This window comes from Pongo pygmaeus, chromosome 13, assembly GCF_028885625.2.
Source record: "Pongo pygmaeus isolate AG05252 chromosome 13, NHGRI_mPonPyg2-v2.0_pri, whole genome shotgun sequence".
Classification (NCBI taxonomy): Eukaryota; Metazoa; Chordata; class Mammalia; order Primates; family Hominidae; genus Pongo; species Pongo pygmaeus.
This window is the reverse complement of record NC_072386.2, coordinates 81,729,807-81,756,009: the sequence shown is the minus strand read 5'-3', so window position 1 is coordinate 81,756,009 and position 26,203 is coordinate 81,729,807. Positions and strand designations below refer to the sequence as shown.

The window sequence follows — 26,203 nt, the reverse complement described above, 5'->3', positions numbered from 1 at the left end:
AAGGACATTATCAAGAAAATAAAAATACAAACTACAAAACGGGAGAAAATATTTGCTAACATATATCTTAAATGAGACATGTATCTAGAATATATAAAGTACTCCTACAACTCAACAATGAAAAGACAACCTGATCTTAAAAAAGAGCTAAGGATTTGAACAGACTTTTCTCCAGAGATACACAAAAGGCCAATAAGCGCATGAAAAGATCCTTGACATCGTTAGTCATCAGGAAAATGCACATCAAAACCACAACCAGAAACCACTTCATGCCCACTAGGGTAGCTATAATCAAAGAGATGGACAAGAAAAAGTGTTGATAAGAACGTAGGGATATTAGAACCTTCACACATTGCTCATGGGACTGTAAAATGGTGCAACCACTTTAGAAAATAGCTTTGCAGTTTCAGCATAACCATATGACCACAGAATTTCACTTCCAGGTATATACATAAGAATATTGAAACATATGTCCACAAAGAAACTTGTATACATCTTCACAGTAGGATTGTTCATAAGAGCTAAAAGGTAGGGCCAGGCGCAGTGGCTCATGCCTGTAATCCCAGCATTTTGGGAGGCCAAGGCAGGCGGATCATGAGGTCAGGAGTTCAAGACCAGCCTGGCCAATATAGTGAAACCCCGTCTCTACTAAAAATACAAAAATTAGCCAGGTGTGATGGCACACACCTGTAGTTCCAGCTACTCAGGAGGCTGAGACAGGAGAATTGCTTGAACCAGGGAGGCCGATGTTGCAGTGAGCCGAGATTGTGCCACTGCACTTCAGCCTGGGCAATGGAGTAAGACTCCATTAAAAAAAAAAAAAAAAAAAAAGGTAGAAGCACCCAACTGTCCATAAACTAATGACTGGATCAACAAAAGGTCATATATCTATACACTCAAATATTATTAAGAACTCTAAAATGAAAGAAATACTGACAGATCCTACAACATGAGTGAATCTTGAAAACATTTTTCTAAGTGAAAGAAGCCAGACACATACAGTATGATTCCATTTATATGAAATGTCCAGAATGGGCAAATCCATAGAGACAGAAAGTATATTAGTGGTTGGCGGGAGAGAAGGGAGTGGAGAATGGGGAGTAATTGCTGATGAGTGTAGAGTTTCTTTGGGGGGAATGAAAACGTTCTGGAATTAATGGTGATAATTGTACAACTTTTGAATATAACAAATCAACTGAATTGTAAACTTTAAAAGAGCAATTTGATTATATATGAATTAATTATCAATTTTAAAAATAATAATAAATGGAGTCTTAGTGGCATGTGATTTGTTTTTCAGTGTCCCCAGAGAATGGGGCTGGAACAGCTGGATGCAGTGTGGGTTCTCTCATGTTACCAGGCTGCACCCTGCTGGAGGAGCGGAGCTGAAACAGAAGGCAGGGCAAGCCCAGGAGATCCCCCTAGCCCCGCTCTCGGACAGTACCCTGCGGACACCAGGAGCCTCTGCAGAATAAGGTGAGGGGGGTGTCAGGTCACCAACAGTATGAAGCTACAGGCAGGGCCCCTTGTCACTGTTCTGCTTTAGAAATGATATGCCAGCCGGGCGCGGTGGCTCACGCCTGTAATCCCAGCACTTTGGGAGGCCGAAAGGGGCGGATCACGAGGTCAGGAGATCGAGACCATCCTGGCTAACACGGTGAAACCCCATCTCTACTAAAAATACAAAAAAGTAGCCGGGCGTGGTGGTGGGCGCCTGTAGTCCCAGCTGCTCAGGAGGCTGAGGCAGGAGAATGGTGCGAACCTGGTAGGTGGAGCTTGCAGTGAGCCGAGATCGTGCCACTGCACTCCAGCCTGGGTGACAGAGCGAGAGTCCGTCTTAAAAACAAAACAAAACAAAACCAGAAATGATATGCCAATACTTGCATTTGGAGGCGACATTTTCTCAGTGGATAAGATCCTGTCTACTACATTTTCTTTCCCCAAAAGTCCTTCAAACTTCACTACATACAAACACATACAGAACTTCATACATTACGTACACTGCCAGAGGAGTATGGTAGTTAAACTAACTCCCTCCATTCATTTTTGTGTGTATTATCTTAATAGCGTTTATTTGGCTTTTATTCAACATTTCAGAAACAAAGGCTAGCATAATAATTAATGTGACGTATACTTACGCATCCCCCATGGAGATTAAATAAGTGTTAACCTTTTGATCTATTATGTTAAATCAAGTTTAGCCTAAAGCTACCTCCTTACATATTTAAGTCTGGCCTAAAAGTTTCTCTGTAAATCCTGAACTATACAAGTGGAGGTGTAAACAGACCGTAGCCTACTCTTGTGCCAATCACCGAGTTTTGGCCAATCAAATGCGGCCAACTGTTCCAACTGTGTTCAAATAAGGCAAACGCCAAGCTGTAACCAATCCAGCTACTTCTGAACCTCACTTCCATTTTCTGTAAGTCATTTTCCTTTTTCTCTCCATAAATCTTCTTCCACCACGTGGTTGCCCTGGAGTCACCAAGTCTACTCTGGCTGGGAGGCTGCTCTGTGCAGGAATTGTTTATTGCTCAATTAAACTCCTTTAAATTTAATTCGGCTGAAATTTTTCTTGTCAATTACATGCTTCCCTTTTTAATAAAATTTGTCAAACTTACATTGGATGGATACATAGATATGTGATATTATAAGTAAAATGTTAATGGTAGAAGCTAGATGGTGTCTATACAGTTCTTTGTGTATATTGGAACATTTTTATTATAAAATGGTGTAGGGGGTATATGCTTGACAAATACAGTCAAACGCAACCCATCTACCCACACCTCTGTCCTGTCCTCAGATATCCTGGAGTTTTGTATAGTATTTTTGCATTTTTTTGTTGTTGTTTGTGTGTTTGATTTTCTGAGATGGAGTCTTGCTTTGTCGCCCAGGCGGGAGTGCAGCAGCACAATCTCAGCTTACTGCAACCGCCACCTCCCGAGTTCAAGTGATTCTCCTGCCTCAGCTTCCCAAGTATCTGGGACTACAGACGTGCATCACCATGCCCAACTAATTTTTGTATTTTTAGTAGAGATGGGATTTCACCATGTTGGCCAGGCTGGTCTCGAACTCCTGACCTCAGGTGATCCACCCACCTTGGCCTCCCAAAGTACTGAGATTACAGGTGTGAGCCACTATGCCCGGCCTTGTGTATGTTTTTATAGTCTTTCCACACATTTATTTATCCATATGCTATATACGCAATCATTTATGTTTTCAAAATTTTCATAAATGGTCCATATCCTTTTGTAACTTGCTTTTTTTTATTTCATTATAAATTTTGAGATTTATGCCAGTAGTACATGTATATTGGTGAATTCTTATTAACTACTATGTCCCATTATACACAAAATAAAAAATTTGTTTCCTCAGTCTCCTACCTACATTTGGGTTGCTGTCACTGTCTGCCTCTAACTCTTCTATACACATCTTCCTGTCCCAGCTTGCTGAAGTTTCTTTCTTTCTTATTTTTTTTTTGAATGTGATGGCCATAAGGAAGAATTGAATTCTAGCATTTTCAGCCTCTGGAGTGAAGTTTCTAGCAATGTGGAAACGGTGGGTCCTGCAGAGGCACCTCCAAAATGAATGTCTTAAACGGGGGAAAGAGGAAAAGAAATGAAAAGTCTCTTTGAAGAACAGCAAAGACTGAGAAGGGAGATGAAAGAAGCCTTCATAATCATAAGAGCAAAGGTAGAGTCTGACTCTAGAACTAAGGCATAGAAGAATGTGGCTTTAGAAATTTGAAAAAAGTATAGAGTAAATTTAGGAACAGTAAAATTTTGTTGATAGCGAACATACCATTAGAACAGATTTTCATTATGCAAGTTCAATCAAGGACAGAATATTGAATGACCAATATGCCCCATATTACTTTTCTTTTAATGCTTGATGCTGTATGGAATATTCTTACATCCTAAGAAAACTCAGTGATAGAACCTGAACATTTTTTATAATAAACTAAACATCTCCCAATTCCTCTTCACACTCACTATTTTGTTGAACACTTAAAAAAAACCTAAGGTGCCATTCTTATTCCTACTTTACAGATAAAGCTGCTGAGACTCAAGGAGTTTACCAAACTTGCTCAGGGCTGTCTGGAAGGTAAACAAACTACCAAGCTGTTAAGCTGCAAAGGCCAGTGAAGCCAAAACTATGCTGGTAGCCAGCACAGTGCCTCATGGAGGGGACCTCTTGCAGCATGACTGGCTAATCGTAACGACAAGGACAATGGGACACACAGAACCAGTGGTGACATAGACCCAATGAGGTGACATATGGAAGCATCACATGGCTGCAGAGGAAACAGAACACAAAAATTTATAATGAAGTCGCTTTTCTGTAACCTTGGCGACCGTCACTATAGTTTCAAGAAAATGTTTTTCTACACATTCAAAGCATCATCCATATGTTGGCTTCCATCTGTTGGCTTTCTGTGCCATATCCCAGCACCGACCAGGTGTCTCTGAGCCCAGGAAGCCCTGTGATTAATTGTGCCTGTCCAGAGCACAGCTCAGGGACGTGGTTTTAAGAGGAAAGGTCATAAAACCCACATAGGCTATTGCAAATGTTGTCACAGCACTACTCACCGATCATGGAGAGCGGGAATCTTGGTAGGACACTGTAAATATTGCTTAAACCGGAGCTCAAAGGCTTGTCCGATGGAGCCAATGACATCCTGGGCCAGCCCATCACAGCATTCCAAAATGTGACAAGCTGGGAAAGCAAGTGACATGGGCCTATTAGAGACAGACATTGGTGCTACCTGGACTCCTCTACCAAGAGCCCTTGCTGAGGACAGAGGGACAGAGAGGTGCATGCTTCTTCCATAATAGGTCCTAGCAGATCCAACCACACAGCTTTATCTCTGGGTAGGGAATCCTACAGCTATAACATTTCACAATAGGCATGCATTTCTTAATAGCCTATTGTCTACAAAATTATAGGCTTCATTTTTAAATAAATTAAAGAATTTTCAAGTTCAATTTGATGTTCTTCAATTTCTTTGGTCTATAAAGCATCAGTTCTGACGTCAATAGGGAAAAATTGTTTAGAAGGAGACTTCAGCACGACAAAGAGCCTGATCTCGACATGAACTAGGTCCCTTTAAACCCATGAGGCCTTAAAAAACGGACTGAAACCAGCATCTGTTGAGTGAAACTTGATTTATTCAGTGGACTTAGAGCAAGTTGTTCACTTACTTCTTAGTGGGGGTAAAGTGTTGACCACCATATGTGGCCACTCAAAACAATAAGGAAACCTTTGAAGATGAATATAAAGAGATATTAATTATCAGTGTGAGCATGCCAATAACATGACACATGCATCTACATAAATTTGAGACTGGTTATTCATGCAGATTCTCAGAAAAGCAGCTTGTGTAAAGAGTAGATGAAAGTTAGGGGTGGCGGTAGGTCAAAATGAGGCCACTCCGAGGCTGGTGGTAAGGCCTGGAGCAGTCCTTATGCTCGAAGCAGGCACCAGCTGTTATACAAGGACATGCTGTCCTAGCGGCAAGGCTGCGGGATTATCTATGTGAAACCTTCAGAGAAAAGAGGGCCAGCCTCTGCCTCATAAGGTAGTAGTACTTTTTCTCCAGGGTACTGGAAAATACCTCTACTCTCCAGACCCACTTCCACCATGCCCCACCATAAGCGTCCACATGTCCCTCCTGAAGGAGGGTCTGTCGCCATGAGGAGCCTAGCATGATCTTTTTACCAATGGGATAAAGGAATTCTCAGGAATTCCTGGGAAGGATGACAGCTGCCTTTATCACACCCCACCTTTCTCCTGCCGACAATCGTATGCCAAGGAGGGTTCCTCCAAAAGCCGCGTTGGTCCCTGCAGTGAGGAGGACGCATTTCTTCATGAGTTGTTGTTCCCCAGCCCTAGCAGTGATTAGGGAGACACTGAACTGCGCCCTCCCTATAGGGAAGCCAGTACATACTGGAAAGATGAAAGCTGTCAGGGAGGGGACAGAGAGACAGACACGGATGCCTCTGCACAGTGTGGAGCCTCTCAGCATAACACGGCACTGAGATTTTACCCCGGAGGCAGCCAGCTAGGCCCTGGGGCCTCAGCTCCTTCTCCCCCAGACTCCAGGGCAGGGAGACTTCTGTGGACACAGGAAATGTATTTCCTCGGAAGAGCAAGTGCGAATGTATTGCTGCTTTGGGTGGCAATGCAACTCCTTGGATACAGCAGTGTTATTTTAGATATTGCCAGGAGATGTGTCTACAAAGGTTCAGGCATCCTGGTTGTCTTTTGATGATCGATTATTGATATTATTTTAGTATTGACATTATTATTTACTAAGTATTGCCCCCAGGTAGTCACAAAGCAATGCCAAGCAGCTGTTACAGTTGTGCAGGTCATTGACAGATACAAATGCAACAATCTTTCCAGCTAAGAAGGAAGTAGGAGTCCAGGCCTGAGCGAGGGAAAGCCAGTGAGACACCTCGTTCCCCTGACCTGTCCTGTGCCACGCGCCCCCCCCCAGCCCTGCTGTCCAGCATCAGCACCAGCCAACAGGACTGGTTGGTCGGTGTTTTGGAGAACAAGAAAAAAGACTGGAAAAGGGTCAGAAAGGGTAGCCTATTTTTTTTAAGGAGAAAATAGGTACCCTAGCCTTTCAGATGAATAACGAAGAATACGATTTACTGAGAGTGGGCTGTACAATCTCATCCACACGCTACTAACCTTCTACACACCTGAGAGCATGAAGCCTGGGAAGGGGCCTCTGTGGGAAAGGTCCAGGACATTTGGAGCAGGTCAGGGCTTGAGGTAAAAGCACTCTAGCATGCTGAAAAATGGGCATGTTACTCTAAGTGACTAATCGGGGGCAGGCCCTGCAGATCGTGAGTAGACCCATGGACTCTCGGGAATTAACTCATGCCTGCAGCTCCTGGCACCTGGCAGAGTCCTCAATGAATGGAGAAAACAAGTCACCTGTTGTTTTGGTCTGAGGATTTCTTCTATAAAATGGCCTCTACATGTTCCAGAAACTCACTCCAAATCCAAAGTTAAACCTGGACTTTGTCTCTCTGGGCCTGGTATTTCTTCTGAGAGTATTGACACTTAGCCAAAAGCCACTGTCTTCTAGCCTGCCCTGTGTGATTTGATGTGTGCACCAAATAATGAGGCCTTCCCCAAAGGCAGTCATCCAGCCTGCTGGGCTTCACCTGTCCCTGAGGAAACAACAAAACCAAAGATGTCATTCACAAGCAATGGAGAAGAAACCAAGAGAGGTATGCAGCCCATTCGTGCACAGAATCGAGATTCCAAATGACGCAAAATCTAAAACATAGCTCAATGCAAACAAAGGTCAGCAAGACAGGGAATTCCACAGTCCTTCTCATTTGAGGAAACTGCCCATTGGGGAAACTCGTACCAACAGCCTGCAATAGTTCATTTACTTAAAAGCAGGGATCCTTTGCTGACACTGGTTTCTCTCCTGTTTAGTCCCAACCAATAAAAAAAGCTGAAGCCACTCTCTAAGAGCACTAGCCCAAGCTGCCCTGGAGCAGCCACCTGAGCCATGACATCAGCAAGGGGACTCTCAGCAGCTCACATCACAAGGACTACTCCATAACTGAGATGGGCAACTTGAAAGCAAACCACTTCCTTAGGAATGTATTGTGGCTCTGTAGTCACACTGTAGTAGCTGGGGATATGGTGGCTTTCGGCCATATGGTAGCTCCTGGCATGTCCACTCACATCTCCCGCTCCCTGAAGAATGGCTAACAGTGGTGAATGAGAAGACAGTACCTAGATGCATCCCAATCCACCAGACTTCCAGTTCTCAGCTTCCTCCTCTCCCCAAATAAGTCCAGAGGTTAGTAGCTTCTCCCGGCTTGGCGCTCAGGGCTGGCCCCCGGCCATCTGCCTGCTGCAACAGGGCATCCAGTAAACTGGTATGAGGCTTGTTCATCTGAGCATGCTCTCAACACCCTACCTGTGACACCTATTCTGTGAGTCAGGATGGGCAAGTTATGCCACAGTAAGAACCAATCCCAACGTCTCTGGCTGAAATGAACCATTTCATTCTTGCTCACTCATTTCTGGGCATCTCTCTAAGGCAGGCATCCTCTCGTGGTGCCTCAGTGGCCCAGGCTTGTTTGACCTTTTGATCCTGGAACTCAATGCAAGGCCTTTCCCACAACCTGCAGAAGAAACAGACAGCAGGGCCTTGCACCAGAACCAAATACACCTTCTGTTCTGCTCTTAGCCCGTCACACAGAACTGTCATGGGCTTCTCCCAAGCAGGAGGGGGCTGGCAGATGCCATTTTTGCAAGTTTGGAAGGATAAGAGAGCAGGATATTAGGAATGCCCATCACACCCACTGAACCCCTTCTCTAAGTCACAGTTATCCATGCTGCTTCTCACTCATGCCTACCACAAGAACTTTCCAACCATGCATCCCCAATAAGTGTCTATTTGTAAATTATTAACGTGCACTCCTGTATTAATATTATGTGTATTATAAAAATATCTTTTAAAAGATATCTTTTGTCTTCAAAAAGGATAAAATAAAGAGAAAAATAAAAATTTAAGCTGTCTTGTTAGCCGTGAAAGCATTACTCTGTCAGTCAGTATCTCAAGACACAACCACATTAGGTGTGATCTATTGTTATTATGATGGATAAAAATTCATCTTTCCTTCCTGGAAATACATTTCTTAATCATCTTGAATGTGGAAGGGCTGATTTCTTATCTTACATGAATAGATGATCAGTGTTTTTACTGTGAAATGCAGCCTGTGAAGTTTTCAAAATGGAAGTAAGTGTTATCAGCTCTTCCATTTCTTTTCTTTTTCTTTTTCTTTTTTTGAGATGGAGTTTCACTCTTGTCGCCCAGGCTGGAGTGCAATGGCGCGATCTGGGCTCACTGCAACCTCAGCCTCCCGGGTTCAAGCCATTCTCCTGCCTCAGCCTCCTGAGTAGGTGGGATTACAGGCACCCACCACCACACACAGCTAATTTTTAGTAGAGACAGGGTTTCACCATGTTGACCAGGCTGGTCTCGAACTCCTGGCCTCAAGTGATAAAGTGCTGGGATTACAGACATGAGCCACCATACCCAGACAGCTCTTCCATTTCTTTCTTATTTGTTTGAGCTGCCATGACGAGTATAATCCCTAATGTACAGTTTCTCTCCGAGAGGTTTAGTTCAGTTAAAACTAGTTCACACAGCTGAGAACCCACTTTGCTTCGCCGCTGCACCCCATATCCCAGCACATGGGCTGGCAGCAGAGAGCCCTGCCTGCTGTGCAGCCATCCTGCCCTTCCTCTGCTATTACGGGCTAAGATCATCCTCAATTTCCAGATTAGAACTGTGAGCCAGTGCTCCAGCCTTCATGTCCCACACAGTAGGCTGTTTGCACACTTCTGGCATAGGCCACTGCCTCGGCAAGCTTTGCGTGAACAGCGAGACCCTGCCCAAGCCGAGGCAAAAAACTTATCGGGATCCATGCCCCACTTTCAGGAAGCCACACCCCAGCCTCACACTTTACGGGTCCCAGGTGCTGTCCATCAGCCTCTCCAGGGTGGCTTGGCTCCCACAGTCCGTCTGGGGTTCTCCAGTGGCTGCTCATCCAGACACCAGTAGCCTCTGATCCAGCCACATTCCAGAGCAGCTGGCCAGGGCATGGGGAACCTTGGAGATACTCGAAGTCATTACTCAAATGAGGAAAAGTCCTGCTAAACAAGGACGGCTGTCTTTTCATCTTAGTGAGCTGATAACCCACACCCCTTAAAAGGAACACCAAAAACTAATGAATTCTACCGGAGAGATGAGGGCTCCTCAATCTCAGACTGGTCAGACAACCTTAGTTTGTTTATTCAATGTAGCCATGCACTCTGAATTGATCTAGTTTTCTTTTTTTTTTTTTTTTTAAATCAGAGAAGAGTAAGAAATCCAACATTCAGCCACCCTGCTATGATGAGTTTCTCAGTACATGTCCTAGCCCCAGATAGGGCAAATTAAAGTAATAAGGATATAGCATTTTGCACCCATCAGATTTGTGGGAATTTAAAAGTCTAAAACTGCCAATTGTTGAACAAAAGAAGACCTCATATACTACCCGTGGAATTATAAAGTAAAATGACCATTTCAGAAAAGTTGAGGATGTCCAAAACAGTGATTTGGCCTCCAGATACATAGCCTAGGGAAATTCCTGGACGAGAGCACACACACAAAAAAATACAAAATATTTACTGAAGACTTTATTTAGCAGACATTTTTTGAGCATCTACTGTGCACAAGGCCCTGCCCTAGGATCTAGGAAGAGTTTCAGTGGACACTGAAAATAAATAAATAAAAATACACCTCTGTAGTGGATTGAAGGGTGCCCTCCCCCCCGCAAAAGTCATGCCCCCTGACCATCTGGAACCTGTGGAAAAGAGTTTTTACAGGTGTGGTGAAGTTAAGGATCTCGAGATGAGATTATCCTGGATTAGGGAGGGCTCTAAATCCAAGGACAAGTGTCCTTATAATAGATAAGAAGAGGGGCCCAAACACATAGGAAGGGGAGGCAGAGAGAGGAGTGATGCTGCCACAAGCCAAAGAATGGCTGGGCCACAAGAAGCTGGAAGGAGTCTCCCCTAGAGCATGGCTCTGCTGTTGCCTGACTTCAGACTCCTGGCTTCCGGAATGGTGAAAGAATCAATTTCTGTTGTTTCAGGCCACCTAGTTTGTGACATTTTATTATAACAGCCCTAGGAAATGAACACAGAAAGGAAGACAATGTAAAACAAAGAAGATGGAGGATGGTGGTGGAGGACATGGTGGAGGATGGTGGTAGAGGATGGTGGCATAGGACGTGGTGGAAGACGGTGGTGGAGGATGCAGTGGAGGATGGTGGTGGAGGACATGGTGGAGGACGGTGGTAGAGGATGGTGGCATAGGACGTGGTGGAGGATGGTGGTGGAGGATGGTGGCATAGGATGTGGTGGAGGACGGTGGTGGAGGATGTGGTATAGGATGTGGTATAGGATGTGGTGGAGGATGGTGGTGGAGGACATTGTAGGAGACATGGTGGAGGACATGGTGGAGGATGGTGGTGGAGGATGGTGGTGTTAGGACGTGGTGGAAGACATGGTGGAGGACAGTAGTGAAGGACGTGGTGGAGGACCGTGGTGGAGGACGTGATGGAGGGCAGTGGTGGAGAATGTGGCGGAGGATGTGGTGGAGGGTGGTGGTGGAGGATGGTGGTGGAGGGCAGTGGTGGAGGACGTGGTGGAGGACATGGTGGAGGACCTGGTGTAGGACATGGTGGAGGACGTGGTGGAGGACATGATGGAGGACGGTGGTGGATGACATGGTGGAGGATGGTGGTGGAGGATGGTGGTGGAGGACATGGTGTAGGATGGTGGTGGAGGATGGTGGTGTAGGACAGTGGTGGAGGATGTAGTGGAGGATGTGGTGGAGGACGTAGTGAAGGATGCAGTGGAGGATGATGGCGGAGGATTTAGTGGTGGATATAGTGGAGGACGGTGGTGGAGGATGTGGTGGAGGACGGTGGTGTTAGGACGTGGTGGAGGACATGGTGGAGGACGTGGTGGAGGGCAGTGGTGGAGGACGGTGATGGAGGACAAGGTAGAGGACGTGGTGTAGGACAGTGGTGGAGGACGTTGTGGAGGATGGTGGTGGAGGATATGATATAGGATGTGGTGGAGGACGTTGTAGAAGACAAGGTGGAGGACATGGTGGAGGACGTGGTGGAGGATGGTGGTGGAGGACAGTGGTGGAGGATGTAGTGGAGGATGTGGTGGAGGACGTAGTGAAGGACGCAGTGGAGGACGATGGCAGAGGATTTAGTGGTGGACATAGTGGAGGACGGTGGTGGAGGATGTAGTGGAGGATGTGGTGGAGGACGTAGTGAAGGACGCAGTGGAGGACGATGGCGGAGGATTTAGTGGTGGACATAGTGGAGGACGGTGGTGGAGGATGTGGTGGAGGACGGTGGTGCTAGGACGTGGTGGAGGACATGGTGGAGGACGTGGTGGAGGGCAGTGGTGGAGGACGGTGATGGAGGACAAGGTAGAGGACGTGGTGGAGGACAGTGGCAGAGGACAGTGGTGTATTACGTGGTAGAGGACGTGGTGTAGGACAGTGGTGGAGGACGTGGTAGAGGACGTGGTGGAGGATGGTGGTGGAAGATGTGCTGGAAGATGCTTGGTGTAGGATGGTAAACAGGATGATCAGGGGAGGTGGCCCTAGAGCTGACACTGGAGAAGGTACCTGAAGCGAGTCAGGGAGAGAAGTCCAGGAAGGCCGGTGGTAGAAGGCCAGGCACAGGGCCCAGGAGGCAAGAGCTTGCTTGGCACGGTGAGGGTCAAGGAAGACCCAGAAGCCAGTGTAGCTGGAGTGGCAGGGAGAGGGGATCATAGGAAGTGAGATGGGATGGAGTGGGAGTGAGCTCACAGAGGGTCCTGTGGGTGTTGGGGGAATGGGACATTTTATTTGGAGTGAGCAGAGGAGGAACAAGATTGCATCATTTTAAAAGGATCCTTCTGGCTGCCATGTGGACAAAAAACTTTAGAGTGGAAGAGCGGGCACAGAGTGACTGATGATTAATTATGGAGCCTGTCAGGGGGCAGCAGGGCAGTGGCAAGAACTGGTAAGATGGAAGGCTTTGCCAGCAGGTGCAGGTGAAGGAAAGAAGGCAAAGAACTGGGGAAGTCGGGGAGGGGTTGCGGTTGATAGAGACCAGCAGGTGCTCTGCAGGAGGAAAGTGCTGGACCTATCTGTGTCTGCCTATGTTTGAGAGGCCTGTGAGACTCCCAAGTGGAGACACAGAGCTGGCTTTCAGGCAGAGGCCAGGGCTGGAAAAATATGTTCAGCATTCTCAGCCCAGGCATGGTATGTAAAGCACAGAGCCTGGCTTTGTTTGTAGAAACACTGCTCATAATAGCCAAATGTGGGAAACATCCTTCCATCAGAAAATTCACCTCCTGCCACAGTGTCATTTGATGGCATATTTAACCACCTGGTTAAAAAAAACAAGCCATTGCTTTCACCCATTATACACTTGAGGCTTTGCTGCCAAGGGAAAGAAAAGTTAGAAGCAGTGCTGTGTTACTTCCACCAATGAGTTCAAAATATTTCAGACCTCTTTTAGAAAGTCACCTCTTGGGGCCTACAGCAGTCCAGGGCCAAAGGAAACAGAAACTCCTTTTGTTGAAACCACCATATTCGAGAAGCCCAGAAGAGGCAAGCTTGGCTGTGTGAAGCATTGTCTTCCCCATGTGGGCTTCCCACTCAAGCCCACTCACTCCTAAGACCTCCTGTTCTTCAGAAAATCTTGGGAAAAGAGCAGTAAGATGTCTTAGGAGCCGCTGTTCAGGCTGGATACGTAGGCTTCTTTCCCATTGGGTCAGCAGCACCTAAGCATAGTCATCATGGTTTATCCAAAGTTTGTGCCTTCCACAGTTTCAGTTACCCATGGTCAACCTCAGTCCAAAAACACTAAATGGAAAATTTCTGAAATTTACAGTTCATAAGTTTTAAATTGCACGCCATTCTGAGTGAGTAGTGTGATGGAATCTCATGCCATCCTGTCCAGTCCCTCTCAGGACGTGAATCCACGCTCTGTTCCAAGTATTCGCACTGCATATGCTACCTGCCTGGCACTCACTTAGTAGCTGACTCAGTTATCAGATCAAAAAAACATAGTATGTGTAGGATTTGGTGCTATTTGTGGTTCCAGGCATCCACTGGGGGACTTGGATGGAACATACCCCCGCAGATAAGGGGGAACTACTATATAGGAAACAACTTTCCATGTCTCGGTTCAGGGAGTACCAGAGGGCGCCTGATCAGGGATACCATTACAATTATAAAGTATACAAATTACATGCTTTCTGTAGGCAGTCATATGCCTAATTTGAGCATCATTTGGAACTGCCTAACATACACATAAGGTTGCAGGGCATGGGAGTCACCCGGTAGTAATGAAAGTTCCAATGTAAAAAGAAAATGATATGTTAGAATTTAGCAAAGCCTGACTTGTTGGGAATTGCATCCCTACAGGTGCCAGTAGTCATCGCCTAGGCCTCCTATGGTCCTGACTTTTAGCTATAATTTACCAACCTTGTGAAACACGGCTCATTTTCCACGCTTATCTCTTTGAGATGGTGGTGGTGGTGGTTACCATCCAACTTAATGACTTGGGTCAGGAACCTTTTGTCCTTTCATTGGATTAACTATAGAAGCCATGGATTCTTGATACCAGAGAGACAAATATAGATTCTCATTAGAATTATTCTAGATTAACCACAAACACACACGAGAATATAGAAGCAAGAATCAGCATGGAAAAAGACAAACAGTAACAGCATCGAGGGACTTGAACCCGTAACTGTAAAATTTTACAGAAGACTTTCTGGGATGCGTTCTGTCCCTGATGGTCTTTAGGGGCTGTGTCTGCAGCCACAACACTACAAGGTCTGCTCATACACAGAGGCCTAGAAGCCCCAGTGTGGGGACTTTTAAGAGCCCAAATAAGAACATTCACACCCAGAATTTCTTGCTACTCTGCCCAGTGGTAGAGGCCAATCTTCCTAAATTAACCCCTCTACATGGCGTAGGGGAGGAAGAAAGAAAACAGAGCAGTTGGGAGAAAGCCCTGCCACTGGCTTCTTCATGGAGGCAGTCACCCTGGTAAGGACACTGATGAGATGGAGCAGAACATGCTCATAGCTGGGCTGCTGGAGGGATGCAGCTAGATCCACCCTCCCTGCCCACACTGTCATCTGGTAGGCTGGGCCTCCTCATACATGGTGAAAGGAGGGTTGAGGGGTAAAGATGGCTGCAAATTCCTTGACATTCTTTCCTTGAAGGGTACATGTGGCTTCCTTCCCCTTGAGTCTGAGCTGGCTGTGACAGCTTTTTTTTTTTGAGACGGAGTCTCGCTCTGTTGCCAGGCTGGAGTGCAGTGGTGCGATCTCGGCTCACTGCAACCTCTGTGTCCCAGGTTCAAGCGATTCTCCTGCCTCAGCCTCCCAAGTAGCTAGGACTATAGGTGCGCACCACCACGACCGGCTGATTTTTGTATTTTTAGTAGAAATGGGGTTTCACCCTGTCGGCCAGGCTGGTTTTGGTCTTCTGACCTCGTGATCTGCCCGCCTCGGCCTCCCAAAGTGTTGGGATTACAGGCGTGAGCCACCACACCTGGCTGACAGCTGTGACTAGTAAATCTATGGCAGAAGTGAAGCTTAGCCTGGCCTTTCAGAGCACTGGACACATCTACTCTGGGTCTCATGGAACCTAGAGCTGCCATACAGAAAGCCCTACTTCCCAGAGGGATGAAGGGGCCACTTGGAGAGTCTCTGAGACTCCATGGAGAGGGCTGAGCCTCTAGTCATCCTTGCCAAGGTCCCAGGTGTGGAAGCGAAGCCAATTTGGACCTCCTAGACCAGCCCAGACTCTCTAGCTAAAGACCACTTGATGACCCCTGTCGATGCCACTTGGGCAGATGAACTGACCAGCTGACACTTGCTTGAATTCCTGACCCACATTCTATTATAATAAAATGGTTGTTGTTAAGCCGCTAAGCTTGAAGTAGTTTGTTACACGCAATAGATAGGTGGGAATACAGAGTGAGTATCTCCCACTAACTGTCTCAAACAAAGGGCCTCTCTTAGTCAGCTGGGACTGCTGTAACAACACCATAGGCTGGGTGACTTCAACAACAGACATTTGTTTCTCACAGTTCTGGAGGCTGGAAGGTGCCAGCAGACTTGGTGTCTACTGAGGGCTCTCTTCCTGGTTTGCAGACATCGCTTTCTTGCTGTGTCCTCACATGGGTGGAAGAGGGTGAGGGAGCTCTCTGAGGTCTCTTTGACAAGAGCACCAAACCCATTCATAAGGCTTCCCCCTCATGACCTAATGACCTCCCAAAGACATCACCTTCAATTGGGGCCTTTAATTAATGCAATATCATCATATTGGGGGTTTCTATTTTAACATGTAAATTTGGGGGTGACGTGAATATTCAGTCCATAAGAGGGCCCCTGTATTGGTGGTTCCCTCAAACGCCAAAAATGGTGGAGATCCTTTTCTGCATCACAGGTCTGGCACTTGTCTTCACAGTATCACCACATGCAAACCTGAGAGAGCCTGGTGAGGCAGCCACGGGACATGTGGAATCGATCCTGATTCCCATGTCGCTGGACAGGAACTGTATTGTGGGCAGAAAGTACTCTTGGTTTGCCCCAGAGATATGAAGTCAATGAGTCAGGGCTAAACTCCTTCAGGATCTGGACCTAAGCCTTATTTCCCAGCCTTGGCGGTACCTTGGAATCACCTGAAGAGCTTTTAGAAAATTTTACTGTCTGGGCCCCACTCTCTGAGGCCTGAGCATTGAGATTTTTTTAAGCTCCCCAGGCAGCGGTGTGGGGGATGGTTCTCCATAAAGCTGCATCATGGATCAGTTCACCTGTTCCGTATGGGCTATCTTAAAAATATGTCCAAGATATAGCATTGGAGGGTAAGGTAGCAAAACAGAATATTAGGATCTCATCTGTATGAAAATGTTAAAAAGAGAGGGTATGTATATGGATAAACATAATGCAAAACAAACTAGAAAATCTTAGTTGGTACCTGGGGTAGGGGGGTAGTGGAAGGAAGTGCTGTTTTATGCTGTTATTAATTCCATTTGTTATTTCATCAATGAGTTTTAAATTGCAGCTGTGGTGTGGTGCATCAATAGCTGCCTGGAACTCCAGGGTAGTGCACCTTGGTCAGTCCCACCCACCCCAGGCATGCTACCATCCAATGGGCTTTGGTTTTATAAATGACTTCCCCCATCCAGCCTGTGCCTGAAGACTTAGAAGCTGAAAGGGGTGTAAGCAGACAGCACCTGAGCTCAGACACTGGCCTCTAGGGCTGGCAGGGCAGAGTGAAGTAGTTAGGGGTGGCTTAGTGGGCACTGGGAACACACCAGGAGCTGAAGCTGGGCAGGAGGACAGGCAGCTGGTGGTCTTCCAGGAGTAACCGAGGCCACTGTCAGAATATGGGCAGGGGCTGATTGTGTGTAAATCAATTGTACCAAACCAGCTATCTGGATACAGGTGTGTGTTTGGTGGTCAGAGAGGTCCAGTACCTCCTAACTCAGCCAGGCGATCTACAACCCTTGCAAACCTCATTCATCCTTAGTAATACAAGATGGCACTGCTCATTTGTTGGGAGGGGGCTGAGATAATGAGGACGAGCTCGTATAGAATGTGAAGCCTGGCTGTACACAAATGAAAAATTATAGGGGTCAAGCACTGCTTACCTCTGCGATTAACAGGGTCCTTAGCCACATATGCAACATAGTCAGTTGTGTCCTGTTAAAGAAAACAGAGATGTCTATATCACTAATCACAAGTGAGAGACCACACAGTCAGGGACACAGGGCACAAACCAGTGAGCTTAGAAGGACTCAACCACCAAACAGCTAAAGAATCAAATGCTGCCTAAGAAACAGCCTCCAGAAGATTCAAGCTATATAATGTGGGTAGCAACCACCCAGAGGTCTCACATTGCAGACTTTGACTCAGCAGTTCAGGGGTAGGGTCTGAGGTCCTGCACTTTTAACCAGCTCCCATGTATACCGAGGCTGCAGTGTCTCAGTATCCCACCGGAACGGGTTAGAAGTCCACTAACACTTTGAGCAGCAAGGAGAAAAGGCATGTTGGATTGCCTGAGAAGCTTTAAACACACTGATACCTGCGTTCCAACGTGCAGATAATCCCATTTAATTGGTTTGGATGTGAGTCCTGTGCATTAGTTTTTAGATGCTCCCTAGATGATTGTAACATGAACCACATGTTAAGAACTACTGCTCTCAGCTTTGTCTACACCAGTGGTTCTCCAATTTGAGCTGGTATCAGAATCCCCTGCAGGGCTTGTTAAAAATAGAACGCTAAGCCATACCCCTGAGTTTCTAATTTGGTAGTAGTTCTGGGGTAAGGGCTCAAAATTTGCATTTCTGACAAGTTTCTAGCTGCTGCTGCTCTGGGAGCCACACTTTGAGAACCACTAGGCTAGAAGAAAACCAGAGTGGATGTTCAAAGGCTGACTGCAAATTCTGCCTTCATGGTGGATGAGATATAATGGTTATTTTCTTCTTGGACATAAATAATGATCTTAATACTTTAATACGTTTTAAAAATATGAGCTCTATTGAGAAGTCTCATCCTTCCGTATGAAATGTGAGTTTCTTTGCCTGCCTTCTCATATAATCAGTGCATAGGGAAAATGATGACCTCAAAAGTAGACCACGGCAACCATGTGCATTACAAATAAACAGAGAAACCAATAATTATCTTAACTCTTGAAAGCAGAAAAGGCTTCTCGGCAAAGCTGGTATTTTCAACATTCAAGACTCCGTGGGGCAACTGGTAAAAGTCTACCCCATTTTGGCAGACATTTCCCATATGTCATTGCTTTGAAGGGCTTCCAGGTTATTGATACGCTCCTGATGTTGCCAGCACCTAAAAGGCTCTGTCGTGACTTGCTCCACTGTTTTCTCTAGGGGCAAAGGAGACATCCCCTTGTCTCTCAACAGTGCCCTACAAAAGCTCTCCAAGGAGAGAGAGATGAGGGAGAGAGTGAGTATGGGGCGGCCATGTCACTGTTGTGGGACATCTGCTGTAGGTTCAGGTGGGTGGTGCTAGGCACTTTTCCACACCCCATCCCGCTGGATCTTACACAGCTCAACAAGACCACACCAGTGTAGCATTCTTCCAGAAGCTCTTGAGACAATGGTGCTGCTTCCCCAGTCATTCTGCAGGGTGTGGCTCAGCTAAGCTGTTTTCTTTTCTGCTCAGGACACTGTTCCCTGGTGTATTCACAGGCTGACTAGGGAAAGGAAGTGAAAGATCATCCACCTGGTCAAACTGGCTTCTGGTCATTTCCATCAAGGAGGATCCAGTCAGAATCTGAAGTTATTGGCAAAAACAAGGATAACAGCTTGTAATCATCGACACTTCCTGAACTCACGAGACGTGAATGTCAGAAGGATCCTTAGAGAGCATCTAAGATAGCACTAGATTTCAAGCTGAAATTCATAGAACCCTAGGGTAGGACAGGTGTCTTCTCCAGTGTTTGAGGTGTCACCAGCATTTTAAAAAATTTTTATTTTCATTTCCATGATTATCTTAAAATTAATATAAGAGTAACTGGGATCATTTAGATGACCACTGTGTTATCAAGTTCTGCACAAAATTTCAATGCCAGGATTTGCAGCTGGATTTCCAACATTATGATTGCTAGGTTTTCAAAGAATTAGAAAGAAAAGACACAGGGTAGATTTCTCTGCCCACATAAAGCAAATTGACATTACACTTGTACATGATGTACAACTGAAGTTTTTGCTTGAATAGAAGAAATTAGCGGAAGAATTGAGTCATCCAGGTGCCCATGGTAATGAAGAGACATTGAACTTAAAAAATTCTGCCCCATGGTGGCCAGGCCAGCATCACATTCAGAAGGAGATTTAGTTTCAGCGAACTTTGTCCATCACAGCAAAGTAATATTACATTGAATGTCATTGGCCTTACAAAGTTTACTTGTATTTAACTTTCAAATTTAAGTAGGGGTAGAGTTAAATAAAAAGTATAAATATAAGAAGTTTATTTTTAATTTGTTTTTGTACATATTCAGGTAACAAAATTAGAGTCGGCATTAGTAATGAATACAAGGAATATACATTTTTTTTACATTCTTACTCTGGCTCAAAGTTGGGGAAGGAGGGAGAATAGAGAGACATAATATGTCCCTGTCTCTCAGATGGTCAATGGCCAAGCTTTTCTGATGCCAATATTGATCCTTTTCTGGCAGAGCAGGCAAATATATTACCATTCAAAACAATATTCTTGTCATCAGGAAGCACACTAAGTTCCAAAGACAGAGCTGCCAAGTGCTGTTCTGCATCTATTCTATACCTGTTCCCACTCCCCAGGACCCCCTGTGCCTGGCCATTGTTCTGGCATTTTTGTGGTGGTCTTTTAACACTGCTAATTACCATAGATTATAATCACAGCATGCCCTTTTTAGAGAGGAATTAATAAAGTTTTCTAGTCTATCTTGTTTGCTATTTCAAAATACCATTTTCCTACTGGGTAAACTGAGGCACTAAGCAATAAGTGACATGTACACTTAGCAGGAGAACAAGGACTAGAATATAGAATTGTCAGCTTTATTAAAAATGTCTACCAATTATAATGTGCTAAATTCATGGTTACAAATCAATTTGGAATGTAATCTCATGCACAATATAAAATGCATTTGGATTGGTTAAAATGGAAAGTAACTAGGCTTCCTGTTCTGTGTTATGACATTTTATAAAGCAGAAAAAAGAAATCACAGAAAATATAAAAGGTTGTGGATTACTTTAAGGATTACTAAATGTTTCCAATTTTTTAAAAAAAAAATAAGATGTGATGAGGAAATCTGAAAAAAATATGTATAGTCCTATGTGCATCCTGAAAATAAAATAGTTTTGACACAAACCAATGTAATTGGCCCCCAACAATCTAGATATGTGTGTCTTCACTCATAATGTCAACATTAAGACAGGTTTAAGAAGAGCTCTTGAAGGAAGCTGTTAATGCAGATGTACAAGACATCTGCCTTTTATATGTCAAACTGGGTTATCCTCCAAATTTAAGAAACTATGGTCCCAGACATCACAAGGGGCAAGCAATTAGAAAACCACTGCAAATTAGGTAGCAAATAGGTTGACATACACATACAGACAGCATCTGAAGAAATGCACCTTGGGCCAGGTGCAGTGGCTCATGCCTGTAATCCCAGCACTTTGGGAGGCCGAGGTGGGTGGATCACTTAAGCCCAGAGTTTGAGACCAGCCTGGGCAATATGGTGAAACCCTGTCTCTACTAAAAATACAAAAAATTAGCCAGGCATGGTGGTGTGTGCCTATAGTCCCAGCTACCCATGAGGCTGAGGTGAGAGGATCACTTAAACCTGGGAGGTCAAGGCTGCAGTGAGCAGTGATGGCACCACTGCATTCCAGCCTGGGTGACAGAATGAGACCCTGCTGGATGAGTTCAATTGGGGAAGACTTCCACTTTCTGAATATGCATCTCAATGAGGACTTTCATCTTACAATAAAATGTAAGAAATTATAAGGATTAGAAAGAAAGGAAAGGCATAGCAAGGGAAGGGAAGAAAAAAAAGAAGAGAAAGCCATTGTGGTTGACTTTTGACAAGAAGATCTTAAGTATGAAAAAAAGGCCCAAGCCACTTGACCCTATGGAACGGCAGATCTCAGGGCTAAACAGTGCTCTGACTATCCTTTGACAATTAAGCAGAGATATAAGGGCAAAGAACCATCTGCTGGGTGCGCAAATACCTTCCCCTGCAGAGTGCCCTTGGCTCAAGGGTCTGAGATGGGGTTGCTGAGAAGCAGCAGGGCCCAAGCCTCTCCACGACAGCTCGTGCTGGCCCAGGCAGGAGTGATGCCCAGTATGGCCATGATGCCTGCCTCTGGCAGCTGCCACAGCAGGGCAGGGAGAAGTACCACTTCCCTGTTGCTGAGACTGGTGGCCCAATTGTACAGTCCTTTGGAAATGTCAAGGCTCTGGAGTCTACCTTTGACATTGCTCCTTCAATTTGGCTTCCAATGTGCCAACAGCAATTTTCTAATCCAGTTTTCAAGGTAGAAGGGGTATGGGAAGAAAAGGTAGAAAAGTCACAGGGAAAAGTTCCTACTTGTGCTAGTAAAATGCAGGGTCCTCAACCTTGAAATGAAGAGATCTTGGACCAGTAAACCTTTATGTAACATCTGAAGATTGCCTACTCATAATTTGGCTAAAGAATGCAAAATAGCAATAATAACAAAAACACCACCTCTAGGACATTATTTTATATTAAAAGGCTATTGAACACTAAAAAAGTAAAAAAGATGGCATCTTAGGATATAAGATCATTTTTCAATTGAATAAATTTAGCTCCAGGAAAAACTCACTCTATTATTCTAATTTTAAAACTTTTCTCCAAACTGGTGGAAACTTTACCCAGATGCATAAAAATTAAGATGAGAACTTTCTGGAGGGTGAGCCTTCTTCCCCCTCCCTTCTGGAAAGGGCTGACTTGGCTTTCTTCCCTTTGCCTTCTGTGCCTCACTCCTTTGTGACCAATTTCCTGCCTGGTTTCTTTGCAGGCCCAGGCTGTCCACAGTGAGCAGCCAATTTGTGTGCGGATTCCGCCCTGCCCCGGGAGCAAGAGGTGGTTTTCTGAGTTCAACTTCATGACAGTACAGTTTAGATGACATGGCCACTCTGAAGCTGGATGCTGACATCCTATTGTAGCATTCCCGCCCAAATGTGGGAAGCAAATTCCCTTGTTATTCCGCCTTCTTCATTAAAGATGTGAGGCAAAAATAGAACATTCTCATTCTGTTCTCGAGTCTCCTTCTTACTCTCTCTCTCTCTCTCTGCAACTCCCTCCTTGTTGGCAAAGCAAACTATTAAAGGCTGCAGTATTACACTGGGAGAGAAAAATGCTGATTTTAAATGCTTATGAATAAAGCAGACTAAGTAAATTCACATTCTTCAGGCAGACTTAAAATATTAATATGGAGGTCCAATAAAAAAACAAAAAGTAGGGCAAGAGCTGAATGATGGCGTGAGAAGCCTGTGGCAACTCTGGGGCCAGGGGGACTATTTCATTACCTCGTAAGAATGCCAGTGCCTCCAGGATTTTCGACAGCTTTTGGCTAATGAAATGAAAACTAATGGTGGGGTCCTTGTCACAGCTTACCCCTAAAAATAAAATGATGGCCAAGAAGATCTTTTATGGAAATCAGGAGGGGGAAATTAGTTGCCACCACAATTAACTTTTTTTACAGTGTCTTGCGAGGCATATTATTGAAGCAGGGGTCCCTTCTCAGAAATTCCTAACAAGAGCAAGAGACCAACCCCAAGAGTACTTACCGGGTCTCCCCCAGAGGCGAAGGAGATGGACCGCATGTGGTGATTCGCTATGATCTGCCAGGCCCAAAACAAGAAACGAGATGTGCTGTTATCGCCCTTTCCACATTTTGGAAAAGCAACTGTCTGTTGGCAGGCATTACAAATTGACATGTTTTCCTGAAAATTGGTATCTATATAAAAATAATGATTATAAAAGTAATAGCAATAGATCACCTTTCACAATCTGATGGCTGCTGTCCAGCTGCTTTGCCAGAATAGTGTCTGTGAAGCCTCACTGCAGCCTGTGATGTGGGAACTATCGTCATCCCACTTTACAGGTGAGGAGCCAGAACCCAGAGGGGTCAAGTGGCTTGCTCAAATTAAGACAGCTGGTGATTAGCAGAGCTGTGATCTAACACGGGGGCATATAGAGCACCCTTAACATAAGTGACTCCATCTTAGAAAAAGACTGCATCTTACATTTCAAGAAGCAGCATGCCAACAGGTACCAGATGTTTGCCTAATTAATAAAGATGGCACCCAACAAGATAAGGACATAAAAAGGCAGACTCTTTTACTATCAGTCCTCACCAGAGGACTCTGGTCATAAAAAGGAGGACTTCACCAGCTTGAAACAGCCTTCTTAACAGACACCATCTTGCTGTCACTGGTGATGAGCAGCCAGCATCTGCCAACGAAGGCTCTGCCCACATCAAAGACTCTTCCTTGCAAGACATTGTGTCCATCTGGATCAAGCCAGGACACTCTCTTTGTCCACATCACTTGCCCCAGACTGGTTTATTAATCCCTACTCCTATCTCTTTTTCTCTTGATGTTAAATGTTACTTGGTTTGATGTGGAATGTTTAATCTGGTAACATTTATATACTGATTAGGTATACTCTCATATATGGTTTGCAATATTGACTGACCTGTGGAGTGGCTTCAGCCTGTGTGCCCACAGCTCTGATACAGAGTGAACTCCATGTAGCTCATGGTTTTTATTATTAAAATGCATCAATAAAAGTCTGACCTTGTGGAAAGACACAAATGTACATGGACCTGGTTATGTCTGACCTTGAGCTGCTTATGACAGGGAGGCCCACCCCGAGGCCAGGGTCTTAACAACCATGCCTCTTCCAGAAGGAATCTGTCTCACCCACACACCAAAACATCTCAACTTATAGATTATGTTTCCAAAAACACACTGGGGTCTCCGACACAGAACTCACAGCTAGAATGGGGGGAAATGTGGCCCATCTTCCATTTTATCCCATTTGTATCATGTGTATATAAATTAGAAAGCCAGCATCCAAGATTCCAACTCGGTGCCATCTAAAGCACTCTTGTAATTTATCAATGTAAAACCAGAGCAGACAATCCATGTTACTTTTAAAATGGGAAATTTCCATTAGCTTTATAAACTGCAGCGTACAGTGGAATTTAGTAGACACTGAGTAAATTAGAAGCTGCCCTAAATTTAAAAAGCTACATAAGTCTTCCATGCTAATTTTATCTTTTTAAAGACAATGTAATGACATTGAAGTAAATTTCTGGGGGTGAGAACAGAGCTCATCTCTATCCCAACAAAACCAGGTTTAGTTCTGCAGAGTCCCCTGGGGCCCTTGTCTTCGGGCAGGCAGTCAGAATTTATATAGCTATAATCATACGTCCCAGGGATTTGTCCAAACATGCTCCTGTGAAACTTGAAATAAAATATAATTGAATTATAATAGAAAATAAAATAGTTTTAAATGCCTACTTTGGTTATTGGCACTTACAACACCTCAGGATCTAGAAACCCCTGAGTACATAAGTGAATAGAAAATGAGGTTGGCTACAGAGGCTGCACCCAAGCCCCAGCTGAGTTGAACTAAAAATAGTGGCCTTTGCAGCTCTCTGGAATCTTCCCTCTGGCGCAAAGGTAGAGGGCTCCTAAGAGAATAATGAGGAAATAGCAATCACCAGGAAATGATAAACTATGGCTCTCAAAGTTTTACATTTTTGCTTATTTAATTTTTGCTTATAAGGCAGGTCTAAAACTGGAGTTTGGAAATTAAATTGGAAGCTGTGATTTGGAAAAAAAAATGAAAGTCGTATTTGGTCGACGTGATGCGTGAGCCTTATTGTGTGATTGTATGTTATCTCTTTGGGTAAGACAGAAATTGAAAACCAGGGTAAGAAAATTAGAGCGAATTGACCTAAATCACGTGTTTTGCCCTGAGGGTGTTGCATCTCATTTCCACTAGGAACTCTGTAGAGGGGAGCGGCTGTTGTCTTGCTGCTGTCTCACTGGATGGAGAAGGGAGTGTCTAGCCAGGCTGTTCTCAATTTGCTACAGTTGGGCCCAAAAGTCAGCTGGAAGGGAAAGTCAGAACCTTGTGTTCTTGCCCCCGACACACACTCATCAACCAAACTATCAGTCCCCCTGGGTGTCCAGAACCTGCCACTTTGCCCCATCTGCCCAAACCAAGGGCAGGAAAACATGAACTGGACACCTGCTTCGGCTGCCATGTTCCAGGACAGAGAGGGCCAGCCCAGTCTCATCCCGCTGCTCTTAGTTTGTTTTCTATTTTACTGAGGTAGGAGGGGAGTTCAGGGAGAAGATCCCACAGATTTAAGAAGTCTGAGGACCAAACAAAAGGTCCAGGAGACATGGGAAAGGAACAGCTCCGGGCATGAAGGAGAGTGCAGAGGTGAGCCCAGCCAACAAGCCCTCATGAACAGCGCAGTCTCGGACCGTGCCAGAGAAAGGCTGAGCCTGGTGAATATTCAGAATCCACAACCTCCAGAGCTAGTGAACTAGTCCCTTAGACAAGTTAAGATAAAAAGACAAGAAATTATCTATCAGTCCTGTGAGGACAAAAGGAGGCAGTGAGAAGTGGTATCTAGTTAAGTCAACACAAAGCCTGGGTTTTGCTTCCCATTTCTGTGCTAGATCCAGGATTTATTTCAATATCTTGGGTGGCAGGTGGGGGAATAAATGAAGCTGGAGATGCTGCTCACTAACCTGGGGAATATGGAAATCAATCAATACAAATATGTATAGTAACATAAAGGTCACTGCGGGCATCCCTGGTGACAATGTCGGAATCAGGTAGAGTATTATATAGAGAGGTCCCATCTGAGCTCCAGCTCCTATTGCCAGCCCCAGAAGCCGAGCCAGGGCACAGCAAGGGAGGAGAGTCCACACTCCACACCCCCCTGGATACTGCTCAAGCATTTCATCTCCTGCGCCTCATTTGACCTTCAGAAGTGCCTTGTTGGTAGCTAAAATAGCTACT

At 45.1% G+C, this 26,203-nt stretch overlaps 1 protein-coding gene across 4 annotated transcripts in view; it reads right to left on the bottom strand.

Moving 5' to 3' along the window:
• Positions 1–26,203, bottom strand: part of SHC3 (SHC adaptor protein 3) — a 171,633-nt gene that overhangs the window by 41,907 nt on the left and 103,523 nt on the right. For all 4 annotated transcript variants that reach the window (XM_054502226.2, XM_054502228.2, XM_063649672.1 and 1 more), the window contains 3 exons: positions 22,942–22,995; positions 17,277–17,328; positions 4,587–4,713 (listed from right to left, as the gene is read on the bottom strand). In XM_054502226.2, coding sequence (XP_054358201.1) covers positions 4,587–4,713; positions 17,277–17,328; positions 22,942–22,995 — 233 coding nt within the window. The remainder of the gene's footprint in view (positions 1–4,586; positions 4,714–17,276; positions 17,329–22,941; positions 22,996–26,203) is intronic.